The sequence below is a fragment of the Opisthocomus hoazin genome, chromosome 11, assembly GCF_030867145.1.
Source record: "Opisthocomus hoazin isolate bOpiHoa1 chromosome 11, bOpiHoa1.hap1, whole genome shotgun sequence".
Taxonomy (NCBI): Eukaryota; Metazoa; Chordata; class Aves; order Opisthocomiformes; family Opisthocomidae; genus Opisthocomus; species Opisthocomus hoazin.
Window position 1 is genome coordinate 9182364 of NC_134424.1, and position 17107 is coordinate 9199470.

Genomic DNA, 17107 nt, shown 5'->3' on the forward strand with positions numbered 1-17107 from the left:
TATTTGATCATGACGGGAAAACATCTCAACTAATTCTGCTAATAATGCAGCAATACTATGTCAGAGATCACATGTGGACATTTTGCTACCTCCAGGGTTAAGCAGGCAAAAATAGTTTGCTAGGAAACTTTCTTTGAAATGAGAGCTTGCTTTTCTTCTGCAGAAAACATTAATTTCCTCTTACGTGGTCTCACCTTCAAACTCCTCAGAGCTGAGCCCTGCACTTGAGCTTTCATATGTTTCATATATATTTCATATTCTTTTCTTTAAAATGGACAAACACAACAGCTGTCTGAGCTGCGAGCATCCAGGGAGTGCTGCTCCCAGTTCCTTTTTTTCGGTTTTAAGACCAACACACAAGACTGTAATGCTGCACCCTGGAAACACAGCAAATCCCTTCCAGGCTGTGCCCCGTAAGGGGACATGCAGCTCAGCACGCACAGCCCCTACACTACCAAAGGAATAGGAACATTTTATCAGAGGCAACATAAGGAGTATCCTTTTTTAGTTTTGACCAATTTGGGTCTTGGTCTTGCTACTATTAAACTGTCTGATAAATCACCATATGGTTCAGTGGGAGGGCTAACAGGCCTTTCATAAATGGTACGCCAGCAACAACAGCATGTAGCTTTCAGCATTACTTAGTAAACAGCATGTGGTTTAACATCAGTGGCTGATATGATTGAAGGTGTCTACTTCGGGTATTTCCTCGAAGCAAAGGCCCCTAATATTTTTCTTAGTTAAACAGGGAGCAAGGGGAGTATTACATGAGGCTAGGGAGAAAGACACAACTATGGATTTGAGGATGGGTGACTACCTTTATGTTCGTGAAATAATAGGTTTTACTTTTACTCTCTTGAAATTTCATCTTTTGAATGCAGCTCATTAAGTGAGCACTCACATTCCTGCTTCCCAAACAGAATGAGACCTCTCAAGCAAAGAATTTAAAATGAATCTTTTTTAAAACCTTCCTGTTATCTCCAATCTCCTATTTTGAACTGGATGTAATAGCATTTCTTTTTCTTATGGGATATTATGGTCCTGCCTGGTATGTGCCACGGCATGATTAAATGTGTCACTCAACTCTCAGCAAGCCCCTTTCTCCTCAAGAGCACCAGGATGTCCTAAGAGGCTCTGGACCTCAAAGAAAGGAGAACAGAATTTCCCCCTCAATCAAGGGTGATAAGAAACTAAAAGAAAAGAGGTTTCCTCTTCAGATGAGTTTTGTAATTTTGGCTACTCATCCATGGGTACTTTTGCATTTTAAAAAGTTAAATCTTCTACTCTGAGAACCCTTGAGTGCCGCACACAGGCACTAAGCACTGAATTTGCTATCTTAGTTGCAGGCACTGCCACCCTGAAGGAATGGCAGCGGTCTATGTAGGGAAAAAAAATCATCTGAAATAACTGAAATCACCCTACAGCAATCTAGTTAAGGTAAAGAGCAAACACAAGTGGTGTTGCGAGCATGAACCTCAAAACACAGAATGTAGTTAAAAGTTCTATAAAAGACAAAAATGACGATTTTCAAGAAATTTAATCCATCTCTAGCATGATCAAATCCCAAAGATGTCTCTCCCTTCCATAACCAGATGTGTGATCCATCTTGTGCTAACACATATGGTTAATTCTCAAGTTGCATTCACCACCTGAGGTGAGCAAGGTTGCCTCTCCACTCCTTATTTAGTGTCTGAGAGTCCATGCAAAAATTGAATTTGCCCCAATCCCAGAGAAGAATGATTCATCCTTAACTTGTTCAACAGACAGCTTCAATCTTCTTTTCCCGGACAATTAACAGCCTCCTCCGGAGACACTACCGCTCTTTTGGCAGACCAGGTGCCATTTTCTGTGCTCGACTAAACTATTAACAAACCGCTAGCCCACTGCAGGGGGAAAAGCTCTTTCCCACCTGGTAATGCTGTTTCTAATTCTGGTGGGAAGCCAAAAATTTGTATTTTTACACATGTCTAGATCAGGAGCTATGTTTTATTAAAAAAACCTCCTGAATGGTCAACGGACAAGGATACCCAAGCCCTGTTTGTGGGATTGGGTAACACAGGCTTTCCCGGCCAGACAGGGAGCACAAGCAGGAGCAGAAGAGGCTGCAGCTTGCCTGGAAACACGAGCCTGCTCCGCCTCCTCTCTGCAGGCAGAGGATGAAGGAAAGCCCCCTCTGAGGACAGCCAGCCTAGATGGGATGGTGACAGAGAAGGACTTTATTGGCCTTTTGAGGCATGTGCTGAAAAGTCCAACTAATTAGAGAATACAGAATTTTGCTTATTAAGCTGGGTAGAAAAATAGGGAGCAAGAGGACGCACATACTCAGGGATATGACTACTTTCCCCAAATTGTTTTTTCTTTACAGAAAGATGAGTGCTGTGTGTCTCAAAGCATGAACAAACGCATACCTTTTTTTCTCATTTTCAAGCACTCGATTGTTATTTCATTTCTACCACGCATTAAACTCTTGCTGTGTTTTAGATCCTTTTTCAACTTTAGTTAACCTTTCCATCCTGTCTGGAAATACAATGCCTGTGAACTGGGGAAATAACAGGGACTACACTCATATTGCTGCCTGATCTCTTACATCATGTGAAGCTTTATCATAGAAAAAACAAAGCAATTCATCCCTGCAAAGCCTGCGGTTATAGCAGCAGCTCTGCTGTATCCCAGAGCAGGAATTCCACTGGGGCAGAAGCTGCACAAACCCAGCAAAGAGACACTCTTCGTCCCAAAGAGCTTCTAAACTTCATATAAGAAACAGCAGAGGGATTCAGGTGGGAGGGCAAGACTGTAAATACGATACTACTGATCAGCACAGTCCGCAGGGATTGCATTTCATAGCCTGCCTCCCCCCAGAATTAAAAAGCCTTTTGGTGACCCATATTATAAAATCAATTTTCATGAAAACCTTTTTGGACACATGAATAACCAGACAGGAAGATGAATCTTCCTTTCCGGTTTACACAACATTTTGGTCATCATCCCTTAGAAAATAGTTCTTTGACATGTGATAAAACAGAAAAAAAAGTAAAACCTGAATAAGTGTACCGAGCTTTCTAACTGCAAAAAACATGTCTGACGTAATTTATTCTCTTGGCATGAAATTATAGCAACTGCTTAGAATTCTTCAGGAAAAAAAACCCACACAGAAAAGCAATCAGTAAAGCACCAGTATAATAGTCAATTTAAATAATTTCCTGCCTTAAATCATGATTAACATTGGTGAAATCTATTCCCACTGTTTGAGACCCAGTGAAACGACTTCCATGGGAAATACTGGTAGACAAGCTACCAACAAACCCATTAACCACATTAAGGTTTTGTTTTGATTTTTTGTGTGCCAAGGAAACATTATCACTTCTTAACACATTTGTGTAATGTTTCTTTTTCTTTTTTTCCCCAAATGTTATCTATCTATTTCCAGAGGGCCTGCTGGAAGGCTCATACATGTCCAGGGCAAGATGTCCCAAAGTCCCAGGACTGTTAGACTTGCCCAAAGCAAAGAGACAGCGCCGAGCACTTACCAAACTTCATATGCTTTCCACCAGTGTCCCAGGACCCTGTGTACAGCTGACCTGGCGCAGCACGGCATGCTAACACACCCGACCCGTGTGCTCGGTGCACCCACGGACGTGCTCAGAGCCACAGCCCAGGGATACCTGACTGACCTGCAGCTCACCTCTCCGGAAACCTCATGTGCTTCATGACTGTGCGTTTGGCTCTGAAATAATTGCCTTCCTGCCTCTAAGTTCCCAGACCTAGAAAGCTACGAACAGTTTTAGAAAACTTGGCTCCTCTGTTTAAGACTGAGGTGGCCATTTCCACTGAGAGCAATAAAATAGCCCTCCAACACCTGCAGGAGCAAGTTTCTTTCTGCAGCGTTACTGAAGCCTCCATATCTAGCCATGCTTAATGAAGTTCTTCTGTCCAAGCTGTATTTGCACAGAAGGATGCCGAGGTTCAGCTCCGTTCTAAACTGGATGAGAACGCTTCCATGCGCAGCATCCCCCCCTGCACTCACCTCTCGCCATCACCACGGGGGGAAGGAGGCTGACATGGACACGTCAGACAAGGGCTTCTGCTGAACGTCCCTTCGAGTCTATCAGAGTCCTAGCCTGTTCCTTACAGCTAGGGCCAAATGAAGTCACCTCCTTATAATGAAACATTTTACTTTGCAGAGGCTTGCCAGATATTCTCTGGTAGCTACCTAACTTGGGGAAGCAGCAGAAACAGCTATCACCTGCTGCCCTCCTCCACCTCCTCCCATAATCAAGTAACTATTGCAGAAGAAAAGAATTTAGCAAACTCTCACACACACTTTTTTCCCCCTTTTCTTGACACATTGAGAGCCCAGAGTGAATTCCAGTAAACCCAGTGGCCTAAGTAACCAGTAAGCTCAGCACGTAAAGCTCACCTTTACAGCCGGGGAGAGACAGTCCCATTTTTCTAACTCAGACAATCCCACATTTCAAGTAACAATCCTATTGAATCTGCTACCTTTCATTAAAGTAGCTCTTATAACTCTGTCAAATTCTCCAACCTCTGTATTGATTTTTTTTCTCCTATTCAAAATAACTCTCCTTTACAACAAGAGCTGGCTGTCAGCCTCTTATCTCTTATTTTCACCCCATCTGATCCTCCTTGTCAGTCTTTCCAGATTCCAATTAATCATGTAGAAAACCAGAGATTTATGTTAAGAGGAATGTACAACTCTAGCTCATCATTAACATACTGTAATTGCAGTGTAGTGCTACTGCCTTGGACCATTTCAACAAGACGGTGGAAAACCTTTGGGGGAAGCAGGACATTCCCATCCAATGTGAAGAGTTACACCTGGTTTGTGTTACTGGGTAGTTATTTTAAAATAAAACTCTGTAACATTCGCAGCTGCACTGTAACATTCGCAGCCCACTCTAGAAATTATTGGGGCCTGGCAGGCAGCAGAAAGATGCTGCCACAAAACCAAACTGCTGTTACATTCCTAAATTTTGTCTGGGTCTCTACATGAGCAGTCCCAAGATACGCTAACCCCTCCACTAAACATATTTTAATTTCAGACCATCCTCTCATGTTTCTTCCTAATTATCACGGGGCATTCACAGAAAAGATCAGCCAGATGGAGACTAAATATTTCACTACTACAAGAGGAAGCATTCTGCACTAAAATGGAACCTTGATTGCAATAAAGTCATTAATTAAAGTCTCAACTGTTTCTCCTGTCAGTATATGGGAGGCACTAAAGACAACTGTGAGGAGACAGCGTATCACCTACACTAAGGAAAACAAAACAGTAAACCAGACAGTTATAAGATGATGCTTAACTTGCACTGCTCACGGTCTTTGCAGTGCAACATGATGGAAACTTACCCATGTGCTCAATATATCCATCCATTTTATGTTTTAAAATTATGACACACCGATTTCCTGATGATGAGAAACCTGAACAAGTTTTAAAAGCAACGAAGAGCAAAGAGGAGTAAAGTCTATGGACTCCTGAAGTAAAATTTTACTTTACCGGAGAGAAGACAAAGCAGCTTTCTTGGCTTTTTAGCATCTTGTATTTTTAGAGTATTTTATGGCTATCTGGACCCCTGAAGACTGTGGGCAAACGGAAGACACAAGACTGTAAGAAAACAGTCTAAAAAAACCATGCTACTTGTCAGTTTGAAAAAAAAAAAAAAAAAAAAATTAAATGTGAAAATCCCCAAGCCACTTCCTTGTCTGAATGATTAAGTCAGGGGTGCTGTAAGAGATGTAGATGGAATAAGCAGTGCATGCTAAATTCCCTGGGCTCTCTACAGCACAGACAGCATGAGTATGAAGCCAAATCCTCACTCAGAGTTTCACCAGCACATCTCCCATCAAAGTCACTGGGAGCTCTAAGTATCCCCCTATAAGCGTGGATTTGGTCCTTGGAGAGAATATCACAGTAAAGTTACTTCAGACAGCCAAAGTCTCTCCCTGTGATATATTCCCAATGGTCCTCTTTAGGTCCCTCCATCATTTATTGACTTCTACTTTGCTACATCCTGCCAGATGGAGGCAAGGAAATTTGAAGAGCAACTAGCGAGCGAAATACAAGGAAATAAAACCAACGCTGGCTCCCTGTTTCACAATTAGTTTTTACTTGTGCTCGAAGATAACACCAGAGATCTTTGCAAAATTAGAATTGCCAGATATGCTGGATGCCAGAAATAATAAGCCCAGCTGCAACACAGCAACACAGGGTGTTAGTTCTCTCCCGTATATCAAGAAAACATGCTTTGATACGTTAATCTTTTAATATGTCAAAAAAGCGCACACAAAGCTAAAGAGACTTACAAATGCACCAAGAGTAAAACTACAGAACAGAAAAGGCCTCAAATTCTAACATTAAAAAGTAAATATCCCCTGCCATCCACAGGTGGACAAAAGGCTGGACATATACTGTAGATGACTTCACACTCAGGATAAAACAAAAAAACATTAACTTGTCTCAGTTTATTCTCTATAGTAAAGGTTTTTGTGTCTTGAATACTGCATGTTTCTTCTATATTAATGACATTGATTGCCTTCTGCCTGTGATAATACAGAACACCACAATTTAAGTGATATAATGAGAGGTAGGATAGCACACAGTGATAAACTTTGGCAAGGAGATCTGAGCATTTAAATTAGAGCAACTAGCTGTACATCTAGACCACGCTGAAGTTAGTACGTATATACAAAGAGAAAAGGAAGAAAATCAAAGAAGTAGCAAGAACAAAGACACCATTAGAACTTGGAAAGTCTTCTAAGAAACACACTTAAAGAAAAGCAAGAATTGTTAACGCAAATGATTGTCGTCTAATAATAATTTAAAAAATGCATCTATCAACGTAAAAGCTCGTTAATCGACATGAAAGGGTGTTAGCTCTACATTTTCTGCTGGGATGGTTTGTGGGGGTTTGTTGGTGGTTTGTTTTTTTTTTTTTAATTTTTTTAATTTAATGGAGAACTCCAGATCTACACAAACATGCATGTTTGCACTTGTGGGTATGAAATCACATCGCTATTTCAGAGACCAAGTTGATGCTCCTATTACCAGTCTGGCCTAGATCGTGCAAGTTTGTTCATGTAAGATTAAAGGGATGAGGTCTCTATGGCATATTGCAGTATGGTCCTTGGAATAAGATTCTCATTTACTAAATAAATTACTGTATATTACTGTATAATGGTGTTCACATTATAACTGACAATTAGCACCATTAAAGAGAAAGCTCATAAACAGCCAAAGCTCACATCAAATTAACACAGTCATGATTAAAATCACTCTTCTGATTTCTGCTCTTCACAGAAATAATCAGCATTTTGCATAAAAATGAATACAAAGCAGTTCAAAAAAATCACAGCTACGCTGGGATGGTGGTACCAAACGCCGCCAGCGCAGCACTGCCACGTCAGCTGTTTGCTCACCTATGAAATATCGAGCGCTGGGTTTCCCTCCCGGCAGGGAGCCCGCACGGCGTGCCCCGCGCGCCGCAAGCTCTGCGCAGGCAGGGCTGCTAACCGGTGCAGTGACACCGGAGATTAAAGCACTGCAATTACTCCTTTCGGCTCTAATGAGGGGAACCTGGGTTCTCTCCTGGCCTGAGGGAAGCTCATCATCTTTATTTTAATTTTGTCACTTCACCATTTAAATGGTTTCTAGCGTTTGCATGTTCATTTATAGCGCCTTGACTTCAGAAAGAAAAAGAAAAACTTGAGTAATTATAGCGGAGAAGAACAATAACAAAATACAAAGGAGTCAGCAATTCATTAAAATTTGGAGAATGCAATGCTAAAAACTTTTCTTAACTTGAAGAAAAAAGGAGAGAGACTTCTTCTAAGCTGGCACAGAGCCCACGTTCTCATTAGGATTCACACTCCACTCGCACAGTAATATGCTAATGGTATCGCTTTAATCTTCAGCATCACAGCACTAGCTCCTGGCCTCACTCAGACGATGGTGCTAAAATGGCAAGAAGCAGGGGAAAAAGAAGTTTCAAGCCATTGCTGACCAGGCCTCGTATCATGAACTGGAACCTGGCCGTGGATGAAAGTTTGAGGCACGTGTATATCTCTGCTCATAAATGCTACTTCAGAGACAGCCAAGCTCATCATGGCTTCATAAGGCTCAAGTATCACCAAGGAAAATCAAATCAATAAACAAGCAATCAAGACCACATAATGAAAGAATACCATTACATATGCCATGGTTTGAAAACAAATCACAATATGCTACATATGCATAAAAGTACTGGAAGATAATACGCCTTTGATCCAACATGCCTTTAAAACAGGAAACAAAAGGATGTTCTCATATATCTTACCAACTAATTTAACATATAAATCACAAAAAAATATGATCCAGATGGGCTTCAGTGAAGGAAACCAATTAACGTAGACAGCCTTACCATCTGACACATTTGTTGTAATAATAAAAACCAAACAACATGGTCAAACTATAATGCTCTGTATTACATCTGACATTTCTAATTAGTTTCTGCATCCTCTTCAAGAAGAAAGACTCCCAGCAAGCACTTCATTTCCCAGAGGAAAAAACATCCAAACTTCATGTGCACAGAGCACAGTCTATGGATGAAGCTGATCTCTCTTCATTCCCTTGGGACGTGCTTTGGAACTAACGGGTTTTGCACAGTCCACATCTGGTTGCACAATTAGACTCAGAAAATGTTTCCTTTCAGCTGCATCGCCACTGTAACTGCTGCAGACCTGGAATGCCAATACCTGTGTGCTCCTTAAAAGCTTTGCCCAGGTCCACGGGCTCAAATAATCAGAATGATATGGGCTTTGCTTTCTGTAGGATAGGATTTTATTTTTTTCCTTTCTACTTCCTTCCCAGAAATGCCAATTCTCTAATGAAGGACAGCAGTTCTGTCACAGACCTTCCAGCATCAGGCAATTAGGGTTGCATCATACAGTTGCAAGCTGAACTACAATTAGCATCACAAATTAAAAGCTCCACTATGCATACATGTACCGTTACTGTTTGAGAGGTCTAATCCCAACTATGAGGACTATTTTTGCATTTATTGGCAAGAAGGACTCAGTTTCACCACCTTAGATATACTGGACCCTTCAAAATCCACCCATGAAAATCCTTTCCAGCACATGACTGAAATTTGGAATTCTTGGGCAGGAGGTAGATAGCATCACAACAGGGAAAGGCTTGACTTGGAATCTTCTCTTCCTCTAAAAAATAGTAAAGGAAAGGCTGTGGGAATTCTGCTAATGCCATCATACCCAAGAAGGTCAGAGAACAGAGGTTCATGTCATTGCAAGGAGGACAAATCACTTGGAAAATTATACTTTCATTACTAGGGTTAACACTACACCTATCTGATACAGTAATTTATTTTGCACAGCATTCATAAACAACCTTTGTACTTTGGAAGCCCCTTCTCACTTCCTGAAAAATTACGGCAAGCTAGGGGATGAATCGAGTTCTTACAAGACCCAGCTCACGAGACAACAATTTCTGTCCACGCGTGAGCTTTCTGGGCAAGCACAGCTCCCCACAACCCACTCACGTCCACATGCCACGCTCTGAAAGTGCTTATCAGTTTACCGACAGGCAAAGGTAATCCCAGGTAACATCTGTTTTAACTCACCATGCAAAACCTTGAATAAAGAGTGAAAAGTATCAACAAACTCTACTGACACAGAACACGGTGACCCAGGACTGTTGGTCACAAGCCAGGACCCAGCCGCACCGGGCTCCGCAGCAGCCCGCGGTGCCAAGACTCTCCCTGCCAGCTGAAGCACGTCCTTGCAGCACGTGGTCGCCCGGCCCCATGCTCCCAGCGTGGCCATGTCTGCAGGGTGCTGTGCCCGAGCCGGTGCCTCGCTCCCACTGTGGCAGAGCACTCCGCTACACCACCTCGTCGGCTGGCCCAGGGAAGTGGTGGAGTCACCATCCCTAGAGGTGCTCAAAAAACACATGGATATGGCACTTCAGGACATGGCACTTCAGGACACAGTTTAGCAGGCATGGTGGGGTTGGGTTGACGGTTGGACTTAGTGATCTCAGAGATCTTTTCCAACCTTTATGATCCTATGATCAGACAGGCAGAGCCAACGCACAGCTGCTTGCACAGAGCTACGCAGACGTCCTGTTGGTACAAGGCAAGGGACTGCAGCTGAATACAGGCAGAGAGGGGGCCATACGCGTGCAAGGAAGCAATACTGACGAAAGACAGCAGCCTCGGCACAACGGCTCCCAAACCACTGCTATTTGTTTGTAAGTGTCATGGGAAAGAAAAGATTTGGAGGACGACGAGGTCACTTTGCGTCTAGTTGCAAGGAGATCCTCCCACACATGAAAAGCGGCTGTTTGCAACTTAACCCATGGGATGCGAGAGCTGGCAACGCCAGCAAAGCAGAGCTCAGAGCTGACATTGCAAAAGCACAGAAGAGATGACAGATAGAGCGCTGCGAGGGCCGGAAGGGCCTCGATAGTGATATGTTCACTGAAGGAAACATTGCCCTTTTCACAGTCGTCTCAAACTACAGCAATACATTCTGATTTTATTTTTTTCAAGAACGTAACCGCGTGTCTTTCCACTCACCTCAACGGGGAACCTCTTCCCATTGATGCTGTGCTCAGAGCCAGCTGATCCGTTGCTTTGACCCCAGTGAAATTCCACTTTCTCTGCCTTGAATCTGCCTGGCAAGCCGGCACCACTGACAAAATAATCATCCTTCAGCAGGATAGCAACTGCACACACAGAACAAGGAGAAAGACCTTCTCAGCATAGTTTTTTTTCTGAAGCATTTACAGTTTTTTCTCATTATATTAGACTAGTTCTTCTAATGCAAGTAAAATGTCAGGTCATCATTTTCCTCTTTACAGAGATTGGTTAAAAAAAAAGTCTACAAGTAATGCTGACTAATTATGGAAGTAATTATCAAGTTACACAGACTACAGAAAACCACAGAGCCCAAATTTCTCAAGGACTTTTTGCCCTCCTCATTGGACTTCATTTAAAATTTAAATGGCAAACTCCATCACAACCTGTTTAATGTGGTTCCAGGGACTAACAGCTGACTATGTTCTCGGCCTTGCAAACTGCTGAAGTTATGTAGATCACAAGTTAGGAAAAGAACGGATCCTCTGCGTGTTGGATTTCCCCTATTTTGTTGGGGGGAGCGGACCCCTGTGCCCTGTTCCACCTCTACTGCTGGACTTGGCACATACTGTCCTTAACCTCCCTGCTCCTCCTTTCTGTAAAACGGGGAGAGTGACAATAACTATTTTGAGACCCACTTACGAGAAGTCCTCCATAAGAACCTGGGTTTTATTACAGTAACTCTGACATTATTATTATGTGATTCAATAAGGGTCAAAAGGATCTTCTTTGTATTTTCTTTTCATTTCCAAAAGCCTTTGTATTTTATGTAACAATAAAAGCTATAGGTCCAAACAGAGGGCAAAATCATATGGTGGATGCTGGTATGTGTTACAGGGGAGGTCTAGGGTCCAGCTAAGAACTGAATCCAGCTTTCCAAAAATTCCTATCTGCTGCTCTCACTACAAGATCACTTGACTGTCTAGCATCTCCCATTTTTAATATGCACGATTCCTAAAAATTACTCCTTACAAAATCCTTTCTTCTCATCCCTTACAAAACTATTGCTTAAAAACAGAACTAAACTTAGAATTTTTTTCTTGTAAGAGCCATTGCAGACCACCACTTGCTGTGCCCAGAATCCTGTGATTAAAGCTTTTGCGTTGTTTTTTTTTTTTCTTTTTTTTTAATGGGAATAGCATAACCCACAAGGATTTCTCTGTGTTCTCAAGCCAACTGTGTCATCATAACGGGAACATTAATACAAATCCAATTTTATTATGTAAGAAGGAGGATTTTATTCACTGCTGAAAAAACAAAAATGGCTAGCTGTGAAATATAAGTTATTCCTCTGTCGGTGAATGCGGGCAGGCTTCGCTGCAGGCTGGGCTTTCTGCTGCACTAGGGCTGCCCTCCCCTGAGTACAGACCATCGGCTACAGCAGCCTCATCTCAGGTGCAGCTGTGCCAGCTAGAAACATCTCAACTCCAAACCCATCTAAATGTTAAAGTGCATGAGATGTTCAGATTTTTCTAAATTGTGCCAGAGACATCACGGGGCTATCTTCCTCCGTGATTTCTGGTCCTTTCAGCACTGCTTTTGTACCAAAGCGTTTGTGTGGGAAGACGGGTGGTGCAGGACTGGCTGCAGGATGCTGCCGCGGTCAGCCAGACTACTGCTGGTGGCCACTGCCTCCTTACACCAAATAGGTGAAACATCATGGACTAAAAGCACCAGTGGTCTCCTCCCTTAAGAAATTCTCAGTGAGCTCAGCAGCATTTTTAATACTGAAAATCTCAAATCAGTTGGTTATAAATTCCATAGATAAAATTGTAGGAGATGAGGAATACAGGAAAGCAGATTCGTGTGCATCTGTTAAAAACTTCTGTGGGAATTCAGTTGCATCTAATAAATATTTGATAGTTCCTAAATCATTAATGGCTCTGTCAGGGGTCATTTTACTTGTTTTAGATGAATAATTAAAAGTATAATTAGGAGGATGTACAATCTGAAATGTTCTTCTAATTGTTCATTTTACAGTATTTCTTACACTGCTGAGCTGTACAACACGTGTTCCCATCACCTTCCTATCTCAGCAGCATCCCCTTACTGCCAGCGATTTGGGGACTTCCCTCTCCTCCATGTGATTTCTGGTATTCAGGACTGGAATAACCAAACATCGCCTCACTGGGCTTCGGAAGCCACTGCTTTTATCCAATGATTTCTGCAGAGCGGGCGGCAAGGAATCAATCCCCAAAGCTCACTAATTTAAAATACTATATAACTGAGATTACAAAAATCAGAAGGAGGTGGTCCACAGCCACCAAGATCACAAACACTTCATGCCCTCTGCAGAATCAGGGGTGGAGCTGTGTGCCTATCACCTTCTTGAGAGCAAAAATAGACCTGGACACAAAGCAGCTCTTCCCCTGCCTTAGCAGAGCAGCTCTGATAGTCAGGACCAGCCAGAGCGATGCACAGCATGTGGGAAAAGTACTTCAGAAAAGCACACCTCTGGCAGAAATTTTGGTGGGTTTCTCTAAGTGGTTGGCTCAAAGGAGCCTCGCCAGCCTCAGGCCCAGCTGGCATTTAGCACGAGCAAAAACAACTAACGCAAACACAAATATGAAATGTGCTTATACTCCCCAAGTGATCTTTACCCCTTGGGAACCAGCTACTACGGTGATGAAATCAAACCCAAATTAGTGCCTCTGCCACTGTAATCATGCACAAAAGCATTTCTAGTCGAGACAGGGTCTTAATGAATCCCTTTCCATTTTCTGAATGAAACCCTGTTTTCTGTACATTGTCTGCCCTTCACCTGATATGGGGGGGGGGGGGCACCAAGAAAGAGCAATAACCTCTTCACCTTTTACCATTTCAACACACAAAAATAAATACTTGTTCTATCCTAAAAAAAATTACTAGGTCCAATAGCAACAACAATAACCCAAAGAACACATTTCCTGCCAGTTAATGAGCATCAAGGTTAAGGGCCTTTGGCTTTCCTTCAGACCCCTGTCTCTTTTAACCAGTCATTAATTGCTGAGAAATGCCCTCTACATCCGTCACCATTGCTTAAACGGATATTTCGTTTACTGTCTCTGTCAGTCTGCAATATGAAGGTCTCCTGTGGCCATCTGCTCCAAAACTCTGCTGCCAGAATGCATCGCAATTTGTGGCACAACCTGCCTCTATGTTCTACCACAAGCCAAAACATCTTAACTTGGTTTGCTGCTCTGCCACTTACCACCTTAAAAATTAATCCCAGGCAAGTTTCTTCAAAAGGTCAGAAAACGAAGAAAAAGAATGGGACTTGATAAAATAAGGGAGGAGTTAAGAGCTCAGCAGAAGAAATCAGGGATGACAGCAAGGCAAAAAGAGTCTTCACATTACCAGTAAAAGGCCGTAAGTTACCAAGAAAAGTGACAGTTACTGTTGCTCTACGAAGCAGTAACTGGCCAGCAAAAATCCATCCCCCAATGGGTGAGGAAATCGGATATAGCAGCAGTGCTAAAATCACCCAGCAGAGGAGACTGAAGCTACGGCTTGCTTCGCCAACTGCATGGAGACTGGAAAATTTCCTGGCACGCTGTGGTTTGACATGGTTTCCTATTATATATGCAGCAATATGTTGGTATTACACATACAGTATAGAATTAGCATCTTTTTTAGAAGAATACCACCAGCACTTTCTTGTGGTATTCTTAATTACATTCATTGCTGGTTACTACAAAAGCCCCTCTGTGACCAAAAGGGCAGGGTGCATAACATGAATAGATTAATTAAGCACCAAATTTCTGTAGCATTCAGCCTGGCCTGAACCTCATGTTGCTACTAAGGGCAACAAAGTCAGGATTTCAAAGCAAACAGGAACATTTCTTAGTGAAGCTGGAAAAAACCCTCAGCAACGCACCAAAACCCCAAGCTGTGCTTGGTGGTGGTTGACTTTAGCTGGCTTGGCTTTGCAGTGAAAGAAACCAGGATCACAGCCTGTCACTCCATCTCACCTGAGGGCCAATAACTCTCAACTCCTGCTAAGATCCTGAATTGCTGGAACTGGATCTGAAGCGTTTCCTGGACTCCAGGCTGCGGCTCAGATCCAAAGTCCCCTGGAAGCAGTGGGTGTATGAGAGGTCACGCCGCGTGCACAGCTGGGCTGCAAACTCCCGGAGCAGGTACATGCCCTGGGTTTTGCTAGCAGACCTCTGACTAGGGACACGTTACATAAAGCACTAGAGAGATGCGTGTCGAATGTTAAAGGTAAAAATATACTTCCAATAAACAAAATTGAATTAATTAGTGGTTTAATCCAATTCCCTAAAAATATTTGACCTTGTCAGATGAAGAGGGTGGCCTTATAATTTCTGCTTTTTACATTTTTAGAATTAAAGAGTAATCAAATGCATGCGGCTTTGCATATAAATCAACCTTGACCTTTTGGTGAACTGTTTTGGTAAAAATAAGCAGTACTCTGACTGTACTTTTCTCTAAAAGCCAGAACAGACAGAGCAGAAGAGGATTCAGTTCAGTGAAGAACACAGTGCAATAATCATATCAGAAATACATTAATAAGCCCCCAGTACTCTGAGCAGTTATTGCTCTTTCTTCTCTAAAGCCTTCCAATTTCTAAGACTTCCTCTTTCCTACAAAAGTCTGGGCACCTTGCGTCTCAGCATTCTTTTAGATTAGATGTTACAGACTCCCAAAGCTGATAATTCAAGGTTAGACTTTGAAACTCTTATACAGCCTTTTATTCTGAGGAACAACTGACTACCAAGAGAATTATTTTATACTAAGAACCTAAAAAAAAAAAACAAAAAACCCACCCTTAAAAAAAACCCTTAAAATCTATCTGCTATTCTGTGCAATAGCTTTGCACAGAATGCAGAGGCAGAGATAGGTGGCTGCTGCTGAAAAATTATATTGGGGGGGAGGGGGAAGGCAGCAAAACCCAAACAACAGAACAATGAACGAGGAGGAGGGTGGAACATGACTTGAATTTTTAATTGACTGCAGGCAGGCTATGGAGGCAAACAGAAAAGAACATACCCGTTTTTCCTGTGTTTTTCATCCAAGTCTTGTTTGAAGATTCATTGTCAAAACCATCAAGCTGCAGCTCTTGATACTCATCTCCAACATGAGCCTGATGGTCTATGATGTCTATGGGAGACTGGTGAGACCCTCCACACTTCTCGCTGGAAGTAACCCAGTGCTCAGGACCATAGGTACCTGTGAAAAAATACCAATGCCAGTGAACATTCCAGGGGCTCAATACTTCCGGATAACTCTTAAGAAAGACGATGAAGCACTTAAGCTCCCCGGGTAACTCCGCCGCAGTTCCACTCCCCGCATTCGAAAGAGGTTAAGACTTGTAAACTTCTAAGAAGATTGAAATCCATTAGCTTGGCGCAGTACTCCAACTTTGCCTCTAGCAGTAACAAACAATGGATTTTTTTTTTTTTTAAATTACTATTCTATAAAACTATCTGCAATTTCCAAGTTCTCCTTGCGCATATGTTATGAATTAGCATGGTGTTACAGGAACTTTACTAAAGCTTCAGTCTTAATATATTAGTATATAGTTCACGCTTTCATAGGAGACAAATAATGTACCAGCTATCCATTAACTCATGTTTGTGTAACACTCTGCTTAGATAGGATGAATTTTATGAATGATCTCATTTCTTCTGGAGGCTTTGAAGCCAAAAAAGATAAAAAGAAAGAATTAAGCTTAATGTATATTAGTAAATTTGAAGAAAACTGCAAAGGAGAAAAAAGTTACTCAGGATGGAGGAAATAAAGATGGCAATGATCTGTCAGGAAAATACAACTTTTTTTTTCTGCTCTTCTTCCATGACTTTTCTATTTTCCTTATTAGCACAGCCTGTTCTCCCCTGATGTAAGCCTTTCTCTCAAAAGAAGCCAAGTCAAACACGAGCAGTAAATGAGATGCTCCGAGGACTGATGGGCTGTGTCTTGCATACCTGGCTGTACCCGGGCACATGAGCCACCCATATCACATGACAGCTAGACAAAAGCAGACACAGAACCTAACACTGTCACCTCTCCTCCCCTCCACATTCCTCTACTCTCTGTTTTGATTTAAAAAAAAAAAAAAAAAAAAAAAAATCACAGGGAGGATTTTAAGTTCTGGAAAGCAATGTAAGCTTCTGTAATTTGTGAGCCCATCACTAGCCACCATGCAAGCTCAGTAGGAGCAGAGCGTGACACAGCTGCTAAGAGCAATGCCACCAGCAGCCTCTGTCCCCAGCACCGCAGGTGCCTGGCAGGGTCCTCACAGGCTCAATGTAGCACTTCAAAGTATTTTTGAGCAGTTTAAGATAATCGCTGTTATCACCACGGTCCACCCAACTCACAAGGCACAAGAGGAGGAGTGCATCCTGCTCCGGTCACGGAGCTTTCACGAGCTCCGGATCACTTTTTGGTGTGTTAATGAGTCGTCAACCCTCAAACTGCTTAACTAAATCTCATGGCAGAATTGCCCCGCCACT

The 17107-nt window shown here is 42.4% G+C and overlaps 1 protein-coding gene across 1 annotated transcript in view; it reads right to left on the reverse strand.

Moving 5' to 3' along the window:
• Positions 1–17107, reverse strand: part of PTPRG (protein tyrosine phosphatase receptor type G) — a 412574-nt gene that overhangs the window by 177788 nt on the left and 217679 nt on the right. The window contains exons 3-4 of the mRNA XM_075432501.1: positions 15645–15824; positions 10593–10741 (exon numbers count right to left, since the gene is read on the reverse strand). Of these exons, the coding sequence (XP_075288616.1) occupies positions 10593–10741; positions 15645–15824 (329 nt within the window). The remainder of the gene's footprint in view (positions 1–10592; positions 10742–15644; positions 15825–17107) is intronic.